The sequence below is a fragment of the Meriones unguiculatus genome, chromosome 12, assembly GCF_030254825.1.
Source record: "Meriones unguiculatus strain TT.TT164.6M chromosome 12, Bangor_MerUng_6.1, whole genome shotgun sequence".
Taxonomy (NCBI): Eukaryota; Metazoa; Chordata; class Mammalia; order Rodentia; family Muridae; genus Meriones; species Meriones unguiculatus.
Window position 1 is genome coordinate 77,668,952 of NC_083360.1, and position 17,334 is coordinate 77,686,285.

Below are 17,334 nucleotides of genomic sequence, written 5' to 3' on the forward strand. Positions count from 1 at the left end.
TAAAATGTTCTCCGCTCAGACTGCTGGTGGATTGTCTCCTAACTGAGCCTGTCTTATTCAGTGTCCCTCTTTACTACAAACAGTGAAAAACCTGGAGCAAATGACCTCAAAACCTTTCCACCTGAGATATTGGACTCTGCCAGAATTAAATGAGCTTGCAATAGATTTTTCTACTCTTATTTTGCCCGGCACCAGAAATTAAGAGTTGGAAAAAGAGCATAATTTGTTCAAAATACATCAATGGCATTTAAAAGACAAAGTATTTCATGGCTTTTTCATTAATAGTTAATGAAAAAGTCCAAATCTATATTTTTAATAAACCTATATTCTTAAGTTCTTGCAAGAGAACAGAACTGACTTAGAAGATAATATGTTCAATTCATTTACGTGGAATCTGATTATAAAAACTCACTTGTGTGTGAATGGACGAAACAGCAACAACTTCAACATTAAATACTCCTTTGTGGTTATCTACCCACTTCATACCAGGCAGGGGAACCTGTAAGACACCAGGCAGAACAGTCATACACGTGCAAAGGTGTTATGAACTCAGCAAACTCAGTAACTCCAAACCTTAGTGACTGAAAATACTGTGGAAATAGCTATTTGTATTTATTCTTTGAGAACTCCATACAAATATACAATGTATTTTGTGCGTGTGTATATGTATACACATGTATGTGTGTATATGTATACACATGTATGTGTGTACATATATATATACATACATACATTACATACATACACATAAAATACATTATACACACACACACACACACATTCCACTTTCTCCTTCCAACTCCCCTGAGGCCCCTCAATATCGGCAAGTATATACACTAGATTCCTTTCGTTTCACACAAATAAAACTGATATAATTAAAAAATTGAATGCAAAGACTTTGAAAGGTGAAAAGAAGGGATGGGCTAGCAACCTCAGCCAGCAAAAAGCCAAAAGCAGGTTTCTTCTGTTTTATTTGTGCTTTATATACCCAGGACTAGATGTGACAGAATGGCAAACAGCCAAAGAAAGAACTCTGCTCTAGCTAATACAATCATAGTCCAGCTATCAGGGAACAACCATCCTTGACACAGATGAAAACCAGAAGGACTTGCAGTCTTGCCAAACAAGCCAAACACCACAGACACACACCCAACCTTGTGGCCTTTTTATGTGTAGAAAAGAAAACCTAGTCCAGCCAGGTTCCCATTTCAAATTCCCACACAAAGTCAGAGATCCAATCCCTCTACTGAGGCAAATAACAAAGGTTTGAAACTTCAAAAATATTTGTTTCCCCTTTAAAGACTATGTAGATAAAATGTATAACGTGTTTATAATTTCAGTATTTCTATGGTCTGGGAATTGGCAACATAAGTATCTGGACACTCTTTAAAAATGTCACCTACATGGAATATTACTCAGCGATAAAAAACAAGGAAATCATGAAATTTGCAGGTAAATGGTGGAAACTGGAAAAGATCATCCTGAGTGAGGTATCCCAGAAGCAGAAAGACACACCGGGTATATACTCACTCATAAGTGGATATCAGATATATAATATAGGATAAACATACTAAAATCTGTACACCTAAAGAAGCTAATCAGGAAGGAGGACTCTGGCTAAGATGCTCAATCCCCATTCAGAAAGGCAAAGAGGATGGACATCGGAGGAGGGAGAAAACAGGGAACAGGACAAGAGCCTACCACAGAGGGCCTCTGAAAGGCTCTACCCTACAGGGTATCAAAGCAGGGGCTGAGACTTATGGCCAAACTTTGGGCAGAGTAAAGGGAATCTTATAAAAGAAATGGGAGACAGTAAGACCAGAAGAGGACAGAAGCTCCACAGGAGAGCAACCGTTCCTAAAAGTCTGGGCACAGGGGTCTTTCCTGAAACTGATACTCCAGCCAAGGACCACTCATGGAGATGGCCTGGAACCCCTGAACAGAGGTGGCCTATGTCAGTTCAGTATCCAAGTGGTCTCCATAGTAATGGGGACAGGGACTGTCTCTGACATGAACTGATTGGCCTGCTCTTTGATCACCTCCCCCTGAGGGGGAAGCAGCCTTACCAGGCCACAGAGGAAGACAATGCAGCCACTCCTGATGAGACCTGATAGACTAGGGTCAGAGGGAAGGGGAGGAGGACCTCCCTTTTCAGTGGACTGGGAGAGGAACACAGGTGGGGAAGAGGGAGGGTGGGGTTGGGAGGGTAGAAGGGAGGGAGGTACGGGGGGGATAAAAAGTGAATAAACTGTAATTAAAAAAAATAAAAATAATTTTAAAAAATCACAAACTAAAAAAATAATAAAATAAAAATGTCATGTACATTTTTATCGCAATCTTTTAAAAACTTCTAATTTAATGCAATTTGAAAGCAAATAAATGGAATGGGGAGAAGATAAATGATGTAAGTTACTAATGTTCCACTGCTTGAATCAATAGATTTAATGAGCAACTATATTATAAATAAAACATTTTATATAATATTATTTTACAGGTAAAATAATAAATTAGAAATTATCACTATCCAACATGGGCATACGGTTGTTGTGTAATTCAAATGCTGATTTCTGTACCCTCCATATCTGGTTGCAATCCTTGTTCTGAGAATCTCCTGTCTTAATGGTGTGTAAATATTGTTCCCCAGTTGTGCCCTGGTATGCCAATAAAGCAGCTTACAGCCAGTTACTGAGCATGGGAGAGAACAGGGCTGGACTTCCTGCCAGCCAGAGAAGGAGGAGTTGGAGGAGGGGCATTCAGCCACAGGCAGAGGTCCAGGAGATACCAGGAGAGAGAGCTCAGCAGAAAAGTTACAAAGTGCAAGTGTCTCTGGGATGCACGCTGGGAGGAATCCAGATTAGTTTACAGGGTTAAGAATAGAGTAATAACTGCTTAGTTCTTGTGCTGTGAAGCTTGTTATTAAACAAATGTAAAGGAGTCTCAATTATTTGTGTGATAACCAGGTTAAGAGAGAAACTGAGAAACAAACACAGTTTTATAAAGATAAATAACAGTCCATCTATAGTGCAACCACTATCAAAGTGAAAACATTCCATATTCAAATCTTCTCACAATTATGCAAATACATCTCTAAGATAAACATCTAGAAGTATAAATCATGAGGTTAAAAACAAATGTATTTTCATTTGATGCTGTTCCGGCATAAACAAATAAAATCGTTTTAAGATCCAGGGAATAATGACGAATAGTCTACACCAAGTTTCATACTTCTACAAAGAAGAAAAAAAATCTAGCCCCAGGCTGAAACACTTCTCTCTCTTATGAATTTGCTCCCTAGAGCCCATCAAACATGGCTCCGGAGGCCATAACATCCAGGGATGTCACCACTCTGCTGAGACACGTTAGTGACTACGATCTTTCCTTCATTCTAAGGTTCTAACAGTATTCAACAAGAATGAGAGCAATTTGGGACATTCTTTGAGGTATCCTTGGAGCTCTCTAATAAAGCGATCACTAAAAACATTTCTTTACCAGAAGAATAATCACAAAAAAAAAATGGATACACAGAAATGATACACCTGCTCATTGTAGAAGTCAAAGGCACTGCTGTGGTTTGGTAGGAAGTATGCCCCAAATGCGTGGATGCCAACTGATGGGCATCAGGTGAGTGACTGCGGCAGCGGTCTCTATCCTCTTGAGTAGAAAGCACGCATGTTTCCCTTGCTGTGTTCCTCTCACAAATGCTCATTAATTGACTACAATAAGCTAAGTACCGTTGTGAATACTTACAGACATCCTGCCTTCACAAAAGGTCTATTCTATAGAGAATGACTACAGAAAAAGTAACAGCCAATGACAGAAAGTACGAGGAGGAAAAAGACAAAGTAAGGAAGTCAGGTGGTAGCAGCTGCTTCTTAGAATAATCACAGGTGACTTCTCTGAAGAGATATTTGAGTGAGTGTTTGATGAAAATGAAAAGCAGGTCTTAAGATACAGCTTTTCCAGGACAAGGAAATGCAAGGGTCTGGGCCTCAGGAACAATCTCTGTGCAATGGTGAGAGCAGAGTGAGTGACAGAATAGAGTATGAGGGTCAGAGCGATAGCCTGGTGGTCTGTTTACATATATAAGCTGATCTGAAAAGCCGTCTTGAGCTTCAGTCTGTAAACAAACATCACGAAGAGAATACACATATATCTCAGGTTATGTTTACCAGTGGCCAGCCAAAAGCACTGACAGACACTACTAGTCATCAGGGAAGGGTTATTTCAAGAGGTACCACAGCTCTGTGAACCACAGCTGCTGGTTCTTCACGAAGATTTTTCTGAGTAAGGCAAGAAGCAGAGATGGGCAGAGTGGGACTCTGCCTTCACACAGCCCAGTCACATCCTGTGAGCTTCTGGTCTCTGGTGTAGGAGGCATGGGAATTTGGCTCTGACAGTTCATTTTGTTCAAGATGACCCAAAATAGAAGCCTCCTACAGAAAACAAGCTGGAGTGTACTGTCCACATCATAGCCTGGAAATCCTGGACACAGAAGGGACAGAGCCACTTCCAACACTGCAGGATTGGCTTGCTGAGAATGGCTACCGGTAGCTTCTCCTTAATTCAGATTACATTTAGCGAACAAAGAACTTGAAGGAAAAAACTGTATGGACTATAATGCAGAAAATGTTTCCCTGGTTGGCAGAAAATGTGACATAGAAGGTAAGTATTAGGTAGCAAAGAACAGGGACAGAATTTGGCAAGATGGTGTATTAACTGCGCTCTTTTAGAAGGTCAACACTTACAAGATAATCTATGGCCTGGTGAGATCACTAAATACAAATTGACATAGAAAAGAAGCTTAAAAAGAACTCCACTGGATATTCTGGACCCACGGTCAGCACCAGCCTTGAGCTGGTTACAGGAGCAAAGAACTGCACCTACTTAGAAAGTGCCAGGATTGCAGACTTCAAGAAATAAAAATGAAGGAGGCTCCCTTTTATACACTACGGGAACAATTTAGCTCTCATACTGGTTTCTACATTGTTCGCTAAAGATAAAACATCACTGTGTATATTGCTGGAAAGTGATAAAACAGACCTTCTCCCTTTGCAACAGGAGCTGTAACATGAAAGTGAACATACTTTATCTAAATATAACTACACGAAGAAGCAGAAATGAATCTCAAATGTTAGATATTACTTGTATAATCAAATGATTTAATGTTTGTTTGGTTTGTTTTTTGAGACAGGGTTTCTCTGTGTAGCCTCGGCTATCCTAGACTCACTTTGTAGACCATACTGGCCCCTAACTCACAGAGATCTGTCTGCCTCAGCCACCACACCTGGCTTTTCATGTTTGTTTGCAAAGATTATACTTATATTATTATTTGTGTACATGTGTCTGTTTGTCTGTCTACATGTTTATATGTGCAGGAGTATATAAGCGCCTTTGGGTCCAGATGAGGGTGTTGGATTCCTCAGAGCTGGAGCTGCAGGCAGTTGCACGCCACCTGGTTTGGGTGTTGGTAAGTGAATCTGCGTCCTCTACAAAGTAGCAAGTGCTCTGGACTGCTGAGCTGTCTCTCTAAGCCTCCTCATTATTTATCCTTTTATGATTCTTCACTGTAAATTATTGAAAAGTTAAAGCATTATATTTTATATCTATAATGACATAGATTATAAATTCTCCCAAAATTATTATAACATATAACTTTTTAGTCATTAATTTTATGTTTCAAAAACTATCAGTTAAGCCAGCAAAATGGCATAGTGGGGTGAAGGCTTTTGCTGACAAGCCTTATAATCTAATCTCGAGCCTTGGAATCTACACGGTGAAAAAAGAAAGTTGTCCTCTGACCTACATATGTGTATGATGAAATGCATATATGCATAAGCGTGAGCTCACACACAAAATCAGCCAAGCAATAAATAAATGTCAAATTTTTAAGTTATCAAGGCTGAGAAGATGGCTCAGTTGGTGAAATGCCTGTCATCCAAGTGTGAGACCCTGCGTTCTCTATTCCACAAACGCACCCAGGCACAGACAGCCACCGCTGCTCACCCCAGAGCTAGCGGAGGGGAAGCAGCAGGTGGATACTGGGGCTCACTGTCTTATCAAACCAGATAAACTGAGGTGCTCAACACTCAATGACAGGCCCTGGCCAAAAGACATGGCAGCAAATGACTGGGGATGACACCCACGTTTGCCTCTGGCCTCTACACACACAATCTAATATACCACACACACTCACACATGCATTCCCAGGCTGGCTTCAAACCTGTGTCAGTCCTTCTGTCATAGCCACTTAGGAACTAGTTTGCTACCAAACCTAGATAAAACCTCTAAAGTTTTAGAAAGAAAAATGATAATTTATCAATTTCTTTACTATTTACATTCACATAAAAGAAACAGCAATCTTTGTTTGGTAAACATCTTTATGATCAAAATCTCCTCTCACTGAGCTGGAGAGTTACGCATGCTGAAAGGCACTGACCTCAGGAGAGAGCACGGAATATGCCTGCGGTGGCTTTTCCAGTGAGACCGGAAGGCAGAACTGCCCCGTCTTCAACCGCCCATTCTGCAGCATTGGTATCCACTGCAAATGAGAAAGAAATCACTGTGTGGACAGCCTGCTTTAAGGATGCGATACAACCCAAATTTCTCATGTATCAACAGGCATTAAGAGTTTTAACTACCAAAGTAATGATGGCCTTCAGCATTCTATTTCCCTGATGATATTTAATTACTGACTATTTTAACATGTAGAATTTAGTATGTAGCATTATTTATCAAAGAAAAATCAATTCTAAAAAGGCTACAAAATGAATCTATTTAAAAACAGTACTTTCAATATAAATAGCAAAAACCTTGAATGCTGGAAAAAAAAGTATATTTCCTTATAGTGATTATAATTTGTCGCAAACATGAGACAAAAACTAGTGAATCAAATATGAATTCCACAATTTGAGCTGAAGGATAAATTGCACAACAAACTTGTGTGACAGCACCTCATGCTGGCCTTTGCTGTACTTTTGACCTTGGCAATTTGACCATAATTAGTTTTTTTGTAAACATCCAAAGGCTTTAATTTCTTGCCTATGGGTTTCTTTTATTTGTCAAATTTATATTCAAATTCTCTCAGTAAATTTATTGTGTTTATATTACATTAAGAAAACACCCAATAATCAGAACCAACATATAAGCCTTTATGAAGGTTACTGGCTAGCTAAGGATATTATTGACATCTGTGATGAGGACGCTTCCTCACCAGTGCACATTTTTATATCACAGAGCATCAACGGGCAGTACTCAAACAATAGAACCATCTACCGAGTACGACATTTGTTGGCATAATGTTCTTGTGGAAGGTATACAATTTACCCTTGTTCGTTGAAATGCTCATTTCTCTACCCCACTATCTGGTTTCAGTCTGGACACTGTATCATGAGGCTTATCCTAAGCATCACCTGTATCAAGTTTATGTAAACATGCCACCACTTGTTCTCTGTATTACCAATAAAGCAACCAGCCAGTGCCGAGCAATGGACAGAATAGGGTTGTCTGGAGGAGAGGAGAAGGAAGCGAGTGGGAGGAGGCTGGGAGAAAGATCTGAGAGGAGAGGACCTGGAGCCACGTGGAGAGATGAACCAGAGCAAAGATATGACTAAAGGCAAGTATAATGTGGGAAATCTGAATGGGAGGAAACTGTGGGCTGAGGTTTAGGATAGAGTAATTATTGCCCAGCACTGTGCTCTAGGTTAATTAAATAAATCCTAGTCTCTGTGTGGTGATTTGGGTATACAGCTAGCTTAGGAATAATCATTGTTTAACTAAAGATAAATCAATAATAAATATTAGTAACCAGCAACATACATTCTATAAATATTTTAAGATATTGAAGATCCCTTAATACTAACGTAATATAATAACAGAATGACTTACTGTGTATCCAACTGGGGTCTCAAGAGGAGTGTTTTGTTTTTGTTGACAACTAACATGATAAAAAGTAAAGAGCAAGTGGTGATGGTCAGTTAAAGTGGCAGGGAGTTTAACCTTGACTTCTTCATGAAAATCAGGAGACCTTAATACAAAGAGATAAAAAACAAAAATCAATAGTCAATAATTTGTTTAAAATAGGTAACACTGCATCCACTTATCTGAATGATCTTAAGATTAACTCAGGTTCATGCATTATTTTTCCTTTACTCCAGGATATTTTTCATCATTCTCAGTTTCTAAATAACTAACTTCTACTTCCAGATGAGGGAGCTAATACTGTTTCTGAAATAGTTCATCACATTTTTATTAATGAGCTGAGGCATCCTACTATTTGGAAATTCATTAATGATTACTGCCTGGACACTGAGATCGTCACCACACTGGATGCTACTACATTTATGAACCAAATTTTACACACTGCACAGAATAGTCAAACAAGAATTGCAGGTATATACTTTTAAGCCATACCATACAAAATCATTTTTCTTTTGTTGGAGTACAATCACGTTTTGAAGGGATATCTCTAACGATACCTTAACATTAAGTTAGCCTCTGTGGAATGTTTTCTTTCAACCGTTTCATGGTTAAAAGGGATAAATAATGTTAGCAAACACACTACTGCTGGCTGACACAAGAAAATAAAGACAAAATCAGAGAAAGCCCACAAATTGCACTTGTTCAACCGCATACAAGTGCTTCTACCCATTACACGAATACAAAGACTGTCACGCTGCATGGTCATGATGCTTCATCTCAAGGGACACTTTAACAGAACCATGGTAGTTTTTCCATGATGTACTAATAAAAGGAACAGAAGTCAATGGAGGCATCTTAGTTCTCCATTCTCAGCATCTTTCAGAATTACAGTCAATGGAAATACACGTAAGTCATGGTTCCAGCCACCTTTAAAGAGAAGGCAGTCCTTCCTGCCAGGTAAGCTTCTTTCTCAGATGTCAGTCAGTGCTTTTTCTGTCCAAATACGCCTCAAAACTGCATTGGCAGGTGTGGCTGTGATCACAGAACACTAAGCGGAAGTAGGGCCTAAATAATGTAACAAAAGAGCTAGTGCTAGCTGAGAGTCTGGGGCCTGGTGATCATTCTAGAAGGCGTGGTGGACCTTGATCCCAAGCTCACCAATCACCACGATTATAAAAACCTGGATTTATTAGCAATGTCAGATGGTATTGCCATGCTAATTCCACTAACAATTAAAACAACAATAATGACGACCCAGCCCAAATGAGAAACTTTTAGAAATTGTTGCTTTTATAAAAATATATTTCCTGGTATGCAGTGTTTGGGTTCATTTCTTCTGGAAATTTTATCATTGGTGTGTGTAGGGATTACTGATTTCAATACCGTGGTTTGTCATATTTAGACTTGATTTTTATTTCTGTGTTTTTTTAAAAGATAAATAAGATAACAATTACCCTCAAAGCCATATAACTTAGTAGGAAAATAAATTGGACACATATGTCAAAAGGTACCCTGTAAAACAAGGGTTGGCAAATGCTCACTGGTGGTAGACCAGTCTACCGCCTAGTTGTATACAGCCTGAAGATCATGAATGAGTTTCATACTTTTAAATGATCTTTAAAAATCAAAATAAGACTGTTTCTTGACATGAAATTCAAATTTCAGGGTCCTTAACACAGTTTTACTAGAACACAGCCATATCACGCACGTTACTGTAACATTATTGACCGTTGTGCTTTGGAGCTACAGCGGCAGAATTCAGTAGCTGCAAGAGATGGTGTGTGTGCCACAGGCTTAGAACTCTTTCATCCTTTTTAGAAAATGTTTGTTAACTACCTTATGTAGTACCCATAAGGTTAAGCATTTCTAGAGAAAAATTAAACAGTTTTTTTTTCAAGTATGATATCAAAATATGATATTTGATACAGGCCTGAAAGAATGTATAGAGTTTAGTAAACACAGATCCAAGAAAGACCCAGAAACAAAAAAACAAAAAAGCAGAAAGGAGAATTTTAAGACTTAAAATTTTTATTAAATACCAGAGAACAAAGAAGAACGTCAGAGATGTCAAATTCTGAACCAGAAAAAAAAAATGATTATAAAAGTAGAAAGTCAGAGTGTAGTGAAGCCAAACATGGAAACCAAGAAGACAAGACACACAAACCAGCGTGTGTCACTGTTAGTGAAAAGATGCATGCGTGCAAAGGGGCAGGGCTGAAAAGGACTTGGAAGCACGCTGTGCACATGTTAAAGTATTAGCATGTTCACTGAATGCAGAGGACAGCATGACTTAGGAGGGGACATACGGAGAGAATCAGGAGCAGAGATTTAGTATTTTGTTTGAGGTGCCTATGTTTGGAAACGGGGTCACTGCAGAAGAAAATCTCAAAAGCTAGACAGAAAGTAACATGTGGCTACAAGAAGAAGGTGAGAAAGAGGGAAGTTTAAAGGAGAGCAAGGAAGCACGCACCGGAACAGCACCAGGGAATGACTGGTGTCTGTTACTGTGCAGCACGAGGGATACTCTGAGGTAACAGATGGCGCCATACAACGCCTGCGGTGAGCAACAGACAAGAGCTGAGCATCTCCTGAAGAAGTGAACGGGACTAGGGGCACATGTGAGCCATGAGCAGGAGAGGGGCCCCTGCTGCCACTGAAAGAGAAGGAAAGGCAGACAAGTGTGGGGAGAATCTGAGCAGTGACGAGAGAAATTATGGATCTCAAGTTTGACAACTATAATCAATAAGCTAGAAATACTGAAAAAAAGAAAAAACAAAACAGAAGCTGCAGGAAACCCACACAGTTCCTTATCTCTCACAGTTCATGAGAGGAAACTACAAAATAAAACCAAATCAAAATGCTCCCAAGACTGAAAAAGAGGAGCTAACGGACGGTCCATGTGATACAAAAGCACAATTCTGCGATGGCTCACCCAATAGGACAATTTTGTGATTTTTTTTCCTAACTAAATTTAATAACTACCCCTCTTACATGCAAAGAAGAAAATAAAAGCTAGCTAAGGTTAGCAATTTCTCATAGATGTAAAACTCGAGTCACTAAATCAAAAGATGATGGACTTGAACACATCACCTCTTCAATGGGCTTGAGCATAGCAGAGTTCAACAAAATGGGGAAGTGGCCGAGGAAAACAATAAGTCGAAGACCAAAGGACCAGAGTACAACACAAATAACCATACAGGAAGAAACAGAATTTTTTTAAAAAGATGTTTTTTGCACAAAGGCTTACATTTGAGACATCTACCAAGAAGAGCTGTATATCTACAGACTGAAAATTGTCACTTTGATGTCAGTCGTGAATTTGGCACATTCAGTGCAGCAAAGCATTTGGTAAACATACGAATGTGAATGCTAACAATGCCACTAAGAAGTGAGTAACTTGAAAGAAATATTTTAATTCAGTACCTGTTATGATATACTACGGCTGTATAGGCTTCCTTTGAAAATTCTGAACAGCTAGATTTACCAAAGATTACCTGTAACAAATAACAGCATGTTGAAACTTGGTTGAAATAAATGCTAGATGTTTCATATCTATGTAAGAATTGTATGCGTTAATAACTACTTGAGAAAATGGGCAAACTCAGCCCAGTGGAGAACAAATGTGCCTACTTACGATCTTTAAAAGCTCAATGGCTCAACTGTGTTTTCAATGGGAGACCCAACTGACATTCAACCATTCAGAAAGCTTCTACACTTATATTTCTATTCACTGAGTAATAAGATACATTTTTGTCCTCTTCCCTTCCCCGGCAGTTTTGAGGCATGTGACCAAAGGTGGCCTTGAACATGTAGTTGAGGAGGGCCTTGACACTAATGCTGGGACGACAGGCTGGCGCCACCACGCCTTGTCTTATGGCCCCAGGGCTTCACACACTAGGCAAGGTCTCTAGCAACTGAACGACATCCTCAGCCTTTTTCTTAGGGAAAGTGAACATTCTGGGCATGACATGTTATTTTGAACTTGTAATAAGAAAATGACCCTACTACGGTAGCGTAAATGTACTATACAAAGTGGTGGCTTTACCAAAACATCAGAGTACTCCTGCCGGTCAAATATTAACTGTTCGTAAATGATACAAAAGTATTATTTTCAGGTTATGCTGTTTACATGCACCCTGCAAGTTATTTCATCATAGAGGTGCTCCAGGTTAGACTTACGCATATGTGTTATTTTAAAAGTCCACCACATTTAAAAATGTACAGTACTTACACAAAATTGAGCCAGGGACACTGGTTAGAGACTGACATCAGTGTCATTACTAGTACTATGACAGTACAGCTTAGAAATGCACAGACTGAACGCTTAAAATCCAGCAACTATCTTTGCATATGCATCAGTATACACTTGTATCATCATACTGTAAGCAATCCAGTCTATTCCTTTTGTAAAGGAGGTAACTGGCATTTGTTTCTTTTCTAATATTTCAAGCAGGTGCTTCTATTTTAACGGAATAGCAAATATAGTAATATTTAATTCTTTTGATAAGCTTTATTTAATCAATTTTCCAATGCCTTAGAATGTTTCTATTAGTTTATTTTGTTCTTACTTTCATATGAGATATGTAGCCCAGGGTGGACTTAAATTTGATATGTAGTCCAGGCTTAAATTCTTAACCTTCCTGTATCAGCCTGCCAAGTACTGGGATTAAAGGCATGCACCACCATATCAGTTACCTTAATATGCTTTTATAACATTTTACGTTAGCCCCATAATTACAAATTTACAGTTTTGTCTTACTGACAATTATGTAATCAAATTATATGAAGACCCCTTGAACAGTCATAGCTTAAAAATATAAACAGTTGCATTATGCCTGTGTATATACTTTTTCATAGCAGCCATTAAAACTATAAAAGCATTACACGATATGTGTATATCTGTATGTAATACACCGTTGCACATAAAAGCATTATATTCTCATATAAAGAATAGTCAGGTGAAAGGAGCAGAGCCTCCTTTTCCTTTAGAAGCTGTCTCTTTTCATAACGCAGAATATTTACCTATGCAAGAACAGAACCAAGTGACCGTGTTCAGTTCTGACCATCTGACGTGTATTTTGTCCCTCAGCAACATGGGTGAGCACCAAGTAAGTAATCAGCGTCAAGACACACAGACGAGTGAGACAGGGTCCCTGCCCTCAAGGAGCGCACAATCTAACACATGCAGCCACACTGTGGACGGAGGGAGAAAATGCTCTCCTAACGCCAAAGAGGAAGGTCTGGCTGCCAGCGTGGGAGGGATGCCCCCAGTGCTGTGAAGAGGAGGCCAGAATGTGCTCAGACACAGAAGACAGGGACAGGGAACGATGCAACACTCTTTGACATACAGGACATCTTTCACGAAGCTCAAGCTTACATGGCAGTTCAGATACAGTGTCTTTTCACAATACAGTACCTCATCTAAAATTAAACATTCATTCGTTTAGCTGAAATAAGGCTCTGATAAAGAGAAAAATACTAGTTTCAAGGCTCAGAAATGTACTGCACATCTATTTAGAAAATATTCAACTCAACATGCTATATGAAAGATATGAAATAGCTGCTGCAGGAGAATACAAAGATGAATAATTTGTGTTCACTGATGTCAAGGAGATCGACAAGTGGATACAACTGTGACAACAGGAAAGAAAAAAAAACATCTTTCCTCGTGAGTAGAACAATCTAAAGAGCTTAATTAAAAGACGGATTTGAAGTATAAAATGAGCAATGCAAACCCTTGCTTAGCTAAGCATTTTCATTACATTTGCATTGTCTGGAGCTAAATGTACAGCTTTGGCAGATGCCCATTCTATGTTTCACTTACCCCAAAAGCTTTATTGTCACAGGACTTGAATGCATTAGCAGTGGTGGCTGTGGTACTCAAGAATCACCACAGGCTAGCCACAACAGATTTCTAAACATCTGACTTGGGTCTGGCTCACTGGCGACTTCACTGTACTCGTCACTCTCAGGGACAGGCCTGGACTCTCGCTGTCATAACCATTTTACTTTGGAACAGGGAGAGGGGAACTTCTTCATAAAATGATTACTTATTATCTCAGCCATCTGTCCCACCTCTCAACACCTTTTCCTTTGACTCAATTAATCTTTCAGTAACATATCACAGTTCTCAAGAGTTTTTAAACTGCTACTTTAGAGCCACAGAGATGAGTTAATTCCAATGAGACTCAGCCTGGGCACTGGGAGTTTTTAACAACTCGCTAGATGAATCCAGTGTGCACTCAAGATTAGTCTCTAGGGGCCACCTATAAACCCCTGTAGATGACAACCTCACCTCCTCCCTCCCTCACCTGCCATTCGTCCTAACGGGTGCTGAGGAAAATCAGAATCACCAGAGCCAGAAGTAGAGGAAAGCCACCCATTCTTCGAGGGTGTTCCCCAGATGGACTCGACTGCAGCCTCTCACTGGGTTACACTTGCTAGACTGAAAGATTTATTCATCTTTGCATCTCTGGGAGTGCTTCACAGAAGCCAAGTATCATAGCTAGAATTAAGCATGTTACTATCTATTCAGGAAGCAATGCAGTTGAAATTTCATTGAAAGATCACATTACATTATACTTTGGAGCTGCCAATCAGTGATATGCAAGAACACAAAAGCATCATGTATTTGAATAAAGCATGAAAAAGGGAGACGGTAAAGAGCGATTCTTACCGGCATTGCGTTACTCGGATCTTCTCCATACATAAACTGGACTTTCACTGTGATATTTCTGGCAGAACCTTGACGGTTGGCAAAATTAAGACTTTGAGGGTAAATGAAGAGGAGATTTCTGTAAAACCAAAAAGTATAAATAATAGTGAATGCACATCTAAGACTACTATTATCGTGAGTGCATACTTGAGAATATTGTGTGCGTGAATTCTGCTGAGTGTATCTAAGAACACTGTGTGTCTTTCACTATCACAAAAGACAGGTAAATCACACTCAGTCACTATTTGCCAGGGCCTATGCTCTACGTGTTTTTCATGGACTTGATCCTTAGAGCAACATTCAAAACAACAGCAGCAATCAAATATACCCTAATTTTATAGGTAAACTAACATCCAGAAATTTAATTCAACCAATCCATCATAGATTGAATTCCACCTTAGACGTAGGTTCTAGTCCCCAAGGTATTTCAGTACATAGGCAAACATCCTAAAGAATTTCAAATTATCAAGTACTTACGGTCTCGAGCATTTGGGCTAAAGGATATTCAATCTATGATGGTTTGGTTAATTAAACTATAGTTTTGGTTAATTAAACTATGGTTTTCATATGCAATGAGATTAAACCTCAAGGTTGAAGACAGACAATAAATCAGACTCCAAACATTCTCTTTCTTCTATAAGAGGCTTTTGAAAATTAAGTATGAGCCAAGACATTACAAAGATTTTAAAAGACAGTTTTAATTCTATTTTAGCTCCTCCAAGTAGATACAAAGAAGACGAACTTCCCAAATGTGTTTTTGGTATAAATCTGATCAAGAACTTATGAGGAACAATATGCCAAAACTATATTCAAAACTATATTGTAGAAACCAGAGTAATAGCTCATTAGTAAAGTGCTGGCCATACATCAAGAAGACCTCACTTTAAGGGCAGAGCCCACCCAAAAGGTGCAGGCATACCTGTGATAGCAGTGACAAGCAGAGACAGGCGGCCCAGACCCTATTCAACATCCAGTCTAGGCCAATCATTTGAGTAATAGGCTCAGTGTGAAACTCAAAAGTAAGTTGTCTCAAAAAATAAGTTGGACAGCTCAATGAGGAGGACACCTAAAATTGACTTCTGGCCTCAACACGCAAAGACATCCATGTGCACGTGTGCCTGCGCATACACACATGCACAGACACACAAGCACACATTCAAATGTATGTATGTATATTACAATACAAAAGAGACAACAGAGTCACATAGTTATTGTAAAACAATTATATTCTACCCTTCATGTAACAGATGTCTTTCCAGTACATAATTGTATATCTTACACTGTTGAACAGTTCCTGCTATCAACAAAGAAAAGAGAAATAATTCAACCAAAGACATAACTAAAGAATAAAAAATGAGAGTTACTTTATGTGAAGACCATTGCTTAGGGCTGATGAACAAAATCTGAATAACAACTCTGAAAACCAACTGCTGGGGCAATGAAGAGAGACCTAAGTTTTCTAGAGAGCGGTACAGTGTTACATAACTTCTTAATAAACATATCTTTGACTCAACAAATCTGCTTCTAGCCTAAGGAGAGAAATAGGTAAATGTGGTGAAAGTAGTTCATTACACTCTTTTTATAATTAAGAATAATTAAAGATAAAAAGGATATACTACACACCACGATGTTAAGCATCCCAAATAAACAGAAGTTCAAAATATTCCCAAGCCTGAAACCCTCTAAGAGAAATTTTATTTATTCGAGCACTTCTAAACTTTTAAATTTATTTTTTATTTTATGTTTTGAAACAGGCTCTTGCTATGTGGCACTGAGTGGCTTGGAACTCCCTCTGTAGACCACGCAGAGTTCAAACGCTGAGATCTGCCTGCCCTTGCCTCCGCCTCAAGATTAAAAGTGTGCAACATCATGCCTAGCTTTTTTGTTTTTCTCTTTATTTCTTTATTTCTCTTCTTTCCTTTCCTTTCTCTCTCTCTCTCTCTTTTTTTTCAAGACAGGGTTTCTCTGTGTAGAGGTAGCAGTCCTGGACTTGCTTTGTAGACCAGGCTGGCCTCAATCTCACAGAGATCTGCCTGCCTCTGCCTCCCTGAGTGCTAGGATCAAAAGCGTGTGCCACCACACCCGGCGAAGGCTTTTAATTTTTTTAATGACACTTACTAAGTGCTGGCATTATACCACAAATATCATGGTTCATTGTACACAAGCTTTTTATTTTTTAAATATACAATGTATTATTTCAAATTTTGCATACATTCCTTCACATGCTATACCTGTGAACCATAAATGAATTCCATCCTTAGACTTAGGTTCTAGTCCCCAAAATATTTCAATACATACACAAACATTCTAGAGAATTTCAAATTATCAAACAATTATAGTTTCAAGTGTCTGGGTTAAAGGGCAATCTACGATGGATTTAAGTGATACCTAACTAGCATGCTGGGCGGAGGATTAAATGAGAAGAAGATTCCAGAAGAGGGATGTGCAGCAGCATTTTCATGTTTATGGAAAATTCTGCTTAGTAGCTTGGGGAGGGGAACGATAGGAAAAAGAGAAGCCAAAAAGAGAAGGTAGGCAAAACTGCAGTTCTAAAATACTTGCTTAAATATTTCAATAAAAAAAATAAAGATTTCAATGATAAGGGATAAGAATGTCTGACAAAAAAAAGCATGTATCCACCGTTACTAATCAAAGGGAGCACAGTACAAAAATAATGACAAGTGAAAAAGGCAATTTAAAAG

General features: G+C 38.9%; 1 protein-coding gene across 10 annotated transcripts in view; it reads right to left on the reverse strand.

Moving 5' to 3' along the window:
• The window catches only part of Dock7 (dedicator of cytokinesis 7), a 194,718-nt gene that overhangs the window by 83,935 nt on the left and 93,449 nt on the right, over window positions 1–17,334 (reverse strand). For 9 of the 10 annotated variants that reach the window (XM_060365936.1, XM_060365933.1, XM_060365937.1 and 6 more), the window contains exons 15-19: window positions 14,594–14,711; window positions 11,341–11,411; window positions 7,885–8,023; window positions 6,437–6,538; window positions 413–499 (exon numbers count right to left, since the gene is read on the reverse strand). In XM_060365936.1, the coding sequence (XP_060221919.1) occupies window positions 413–499; window positions 6,437–6,538; window positions 7,885–8,023; window positions 11,341–11,411; window positions 14,594–14,711 (517 nt within the window). Of the gene's footprint in view, window positions 1–412; window positions 500–6,436; window positions 6,539–7,884; window positions 8,024–11,340; window positions 11,412–14,593; window positions 14,712–17,334 lie in introns of those variants that run through there. The other variant, XM_021655555.2, reaches the window with a different exon arrangement.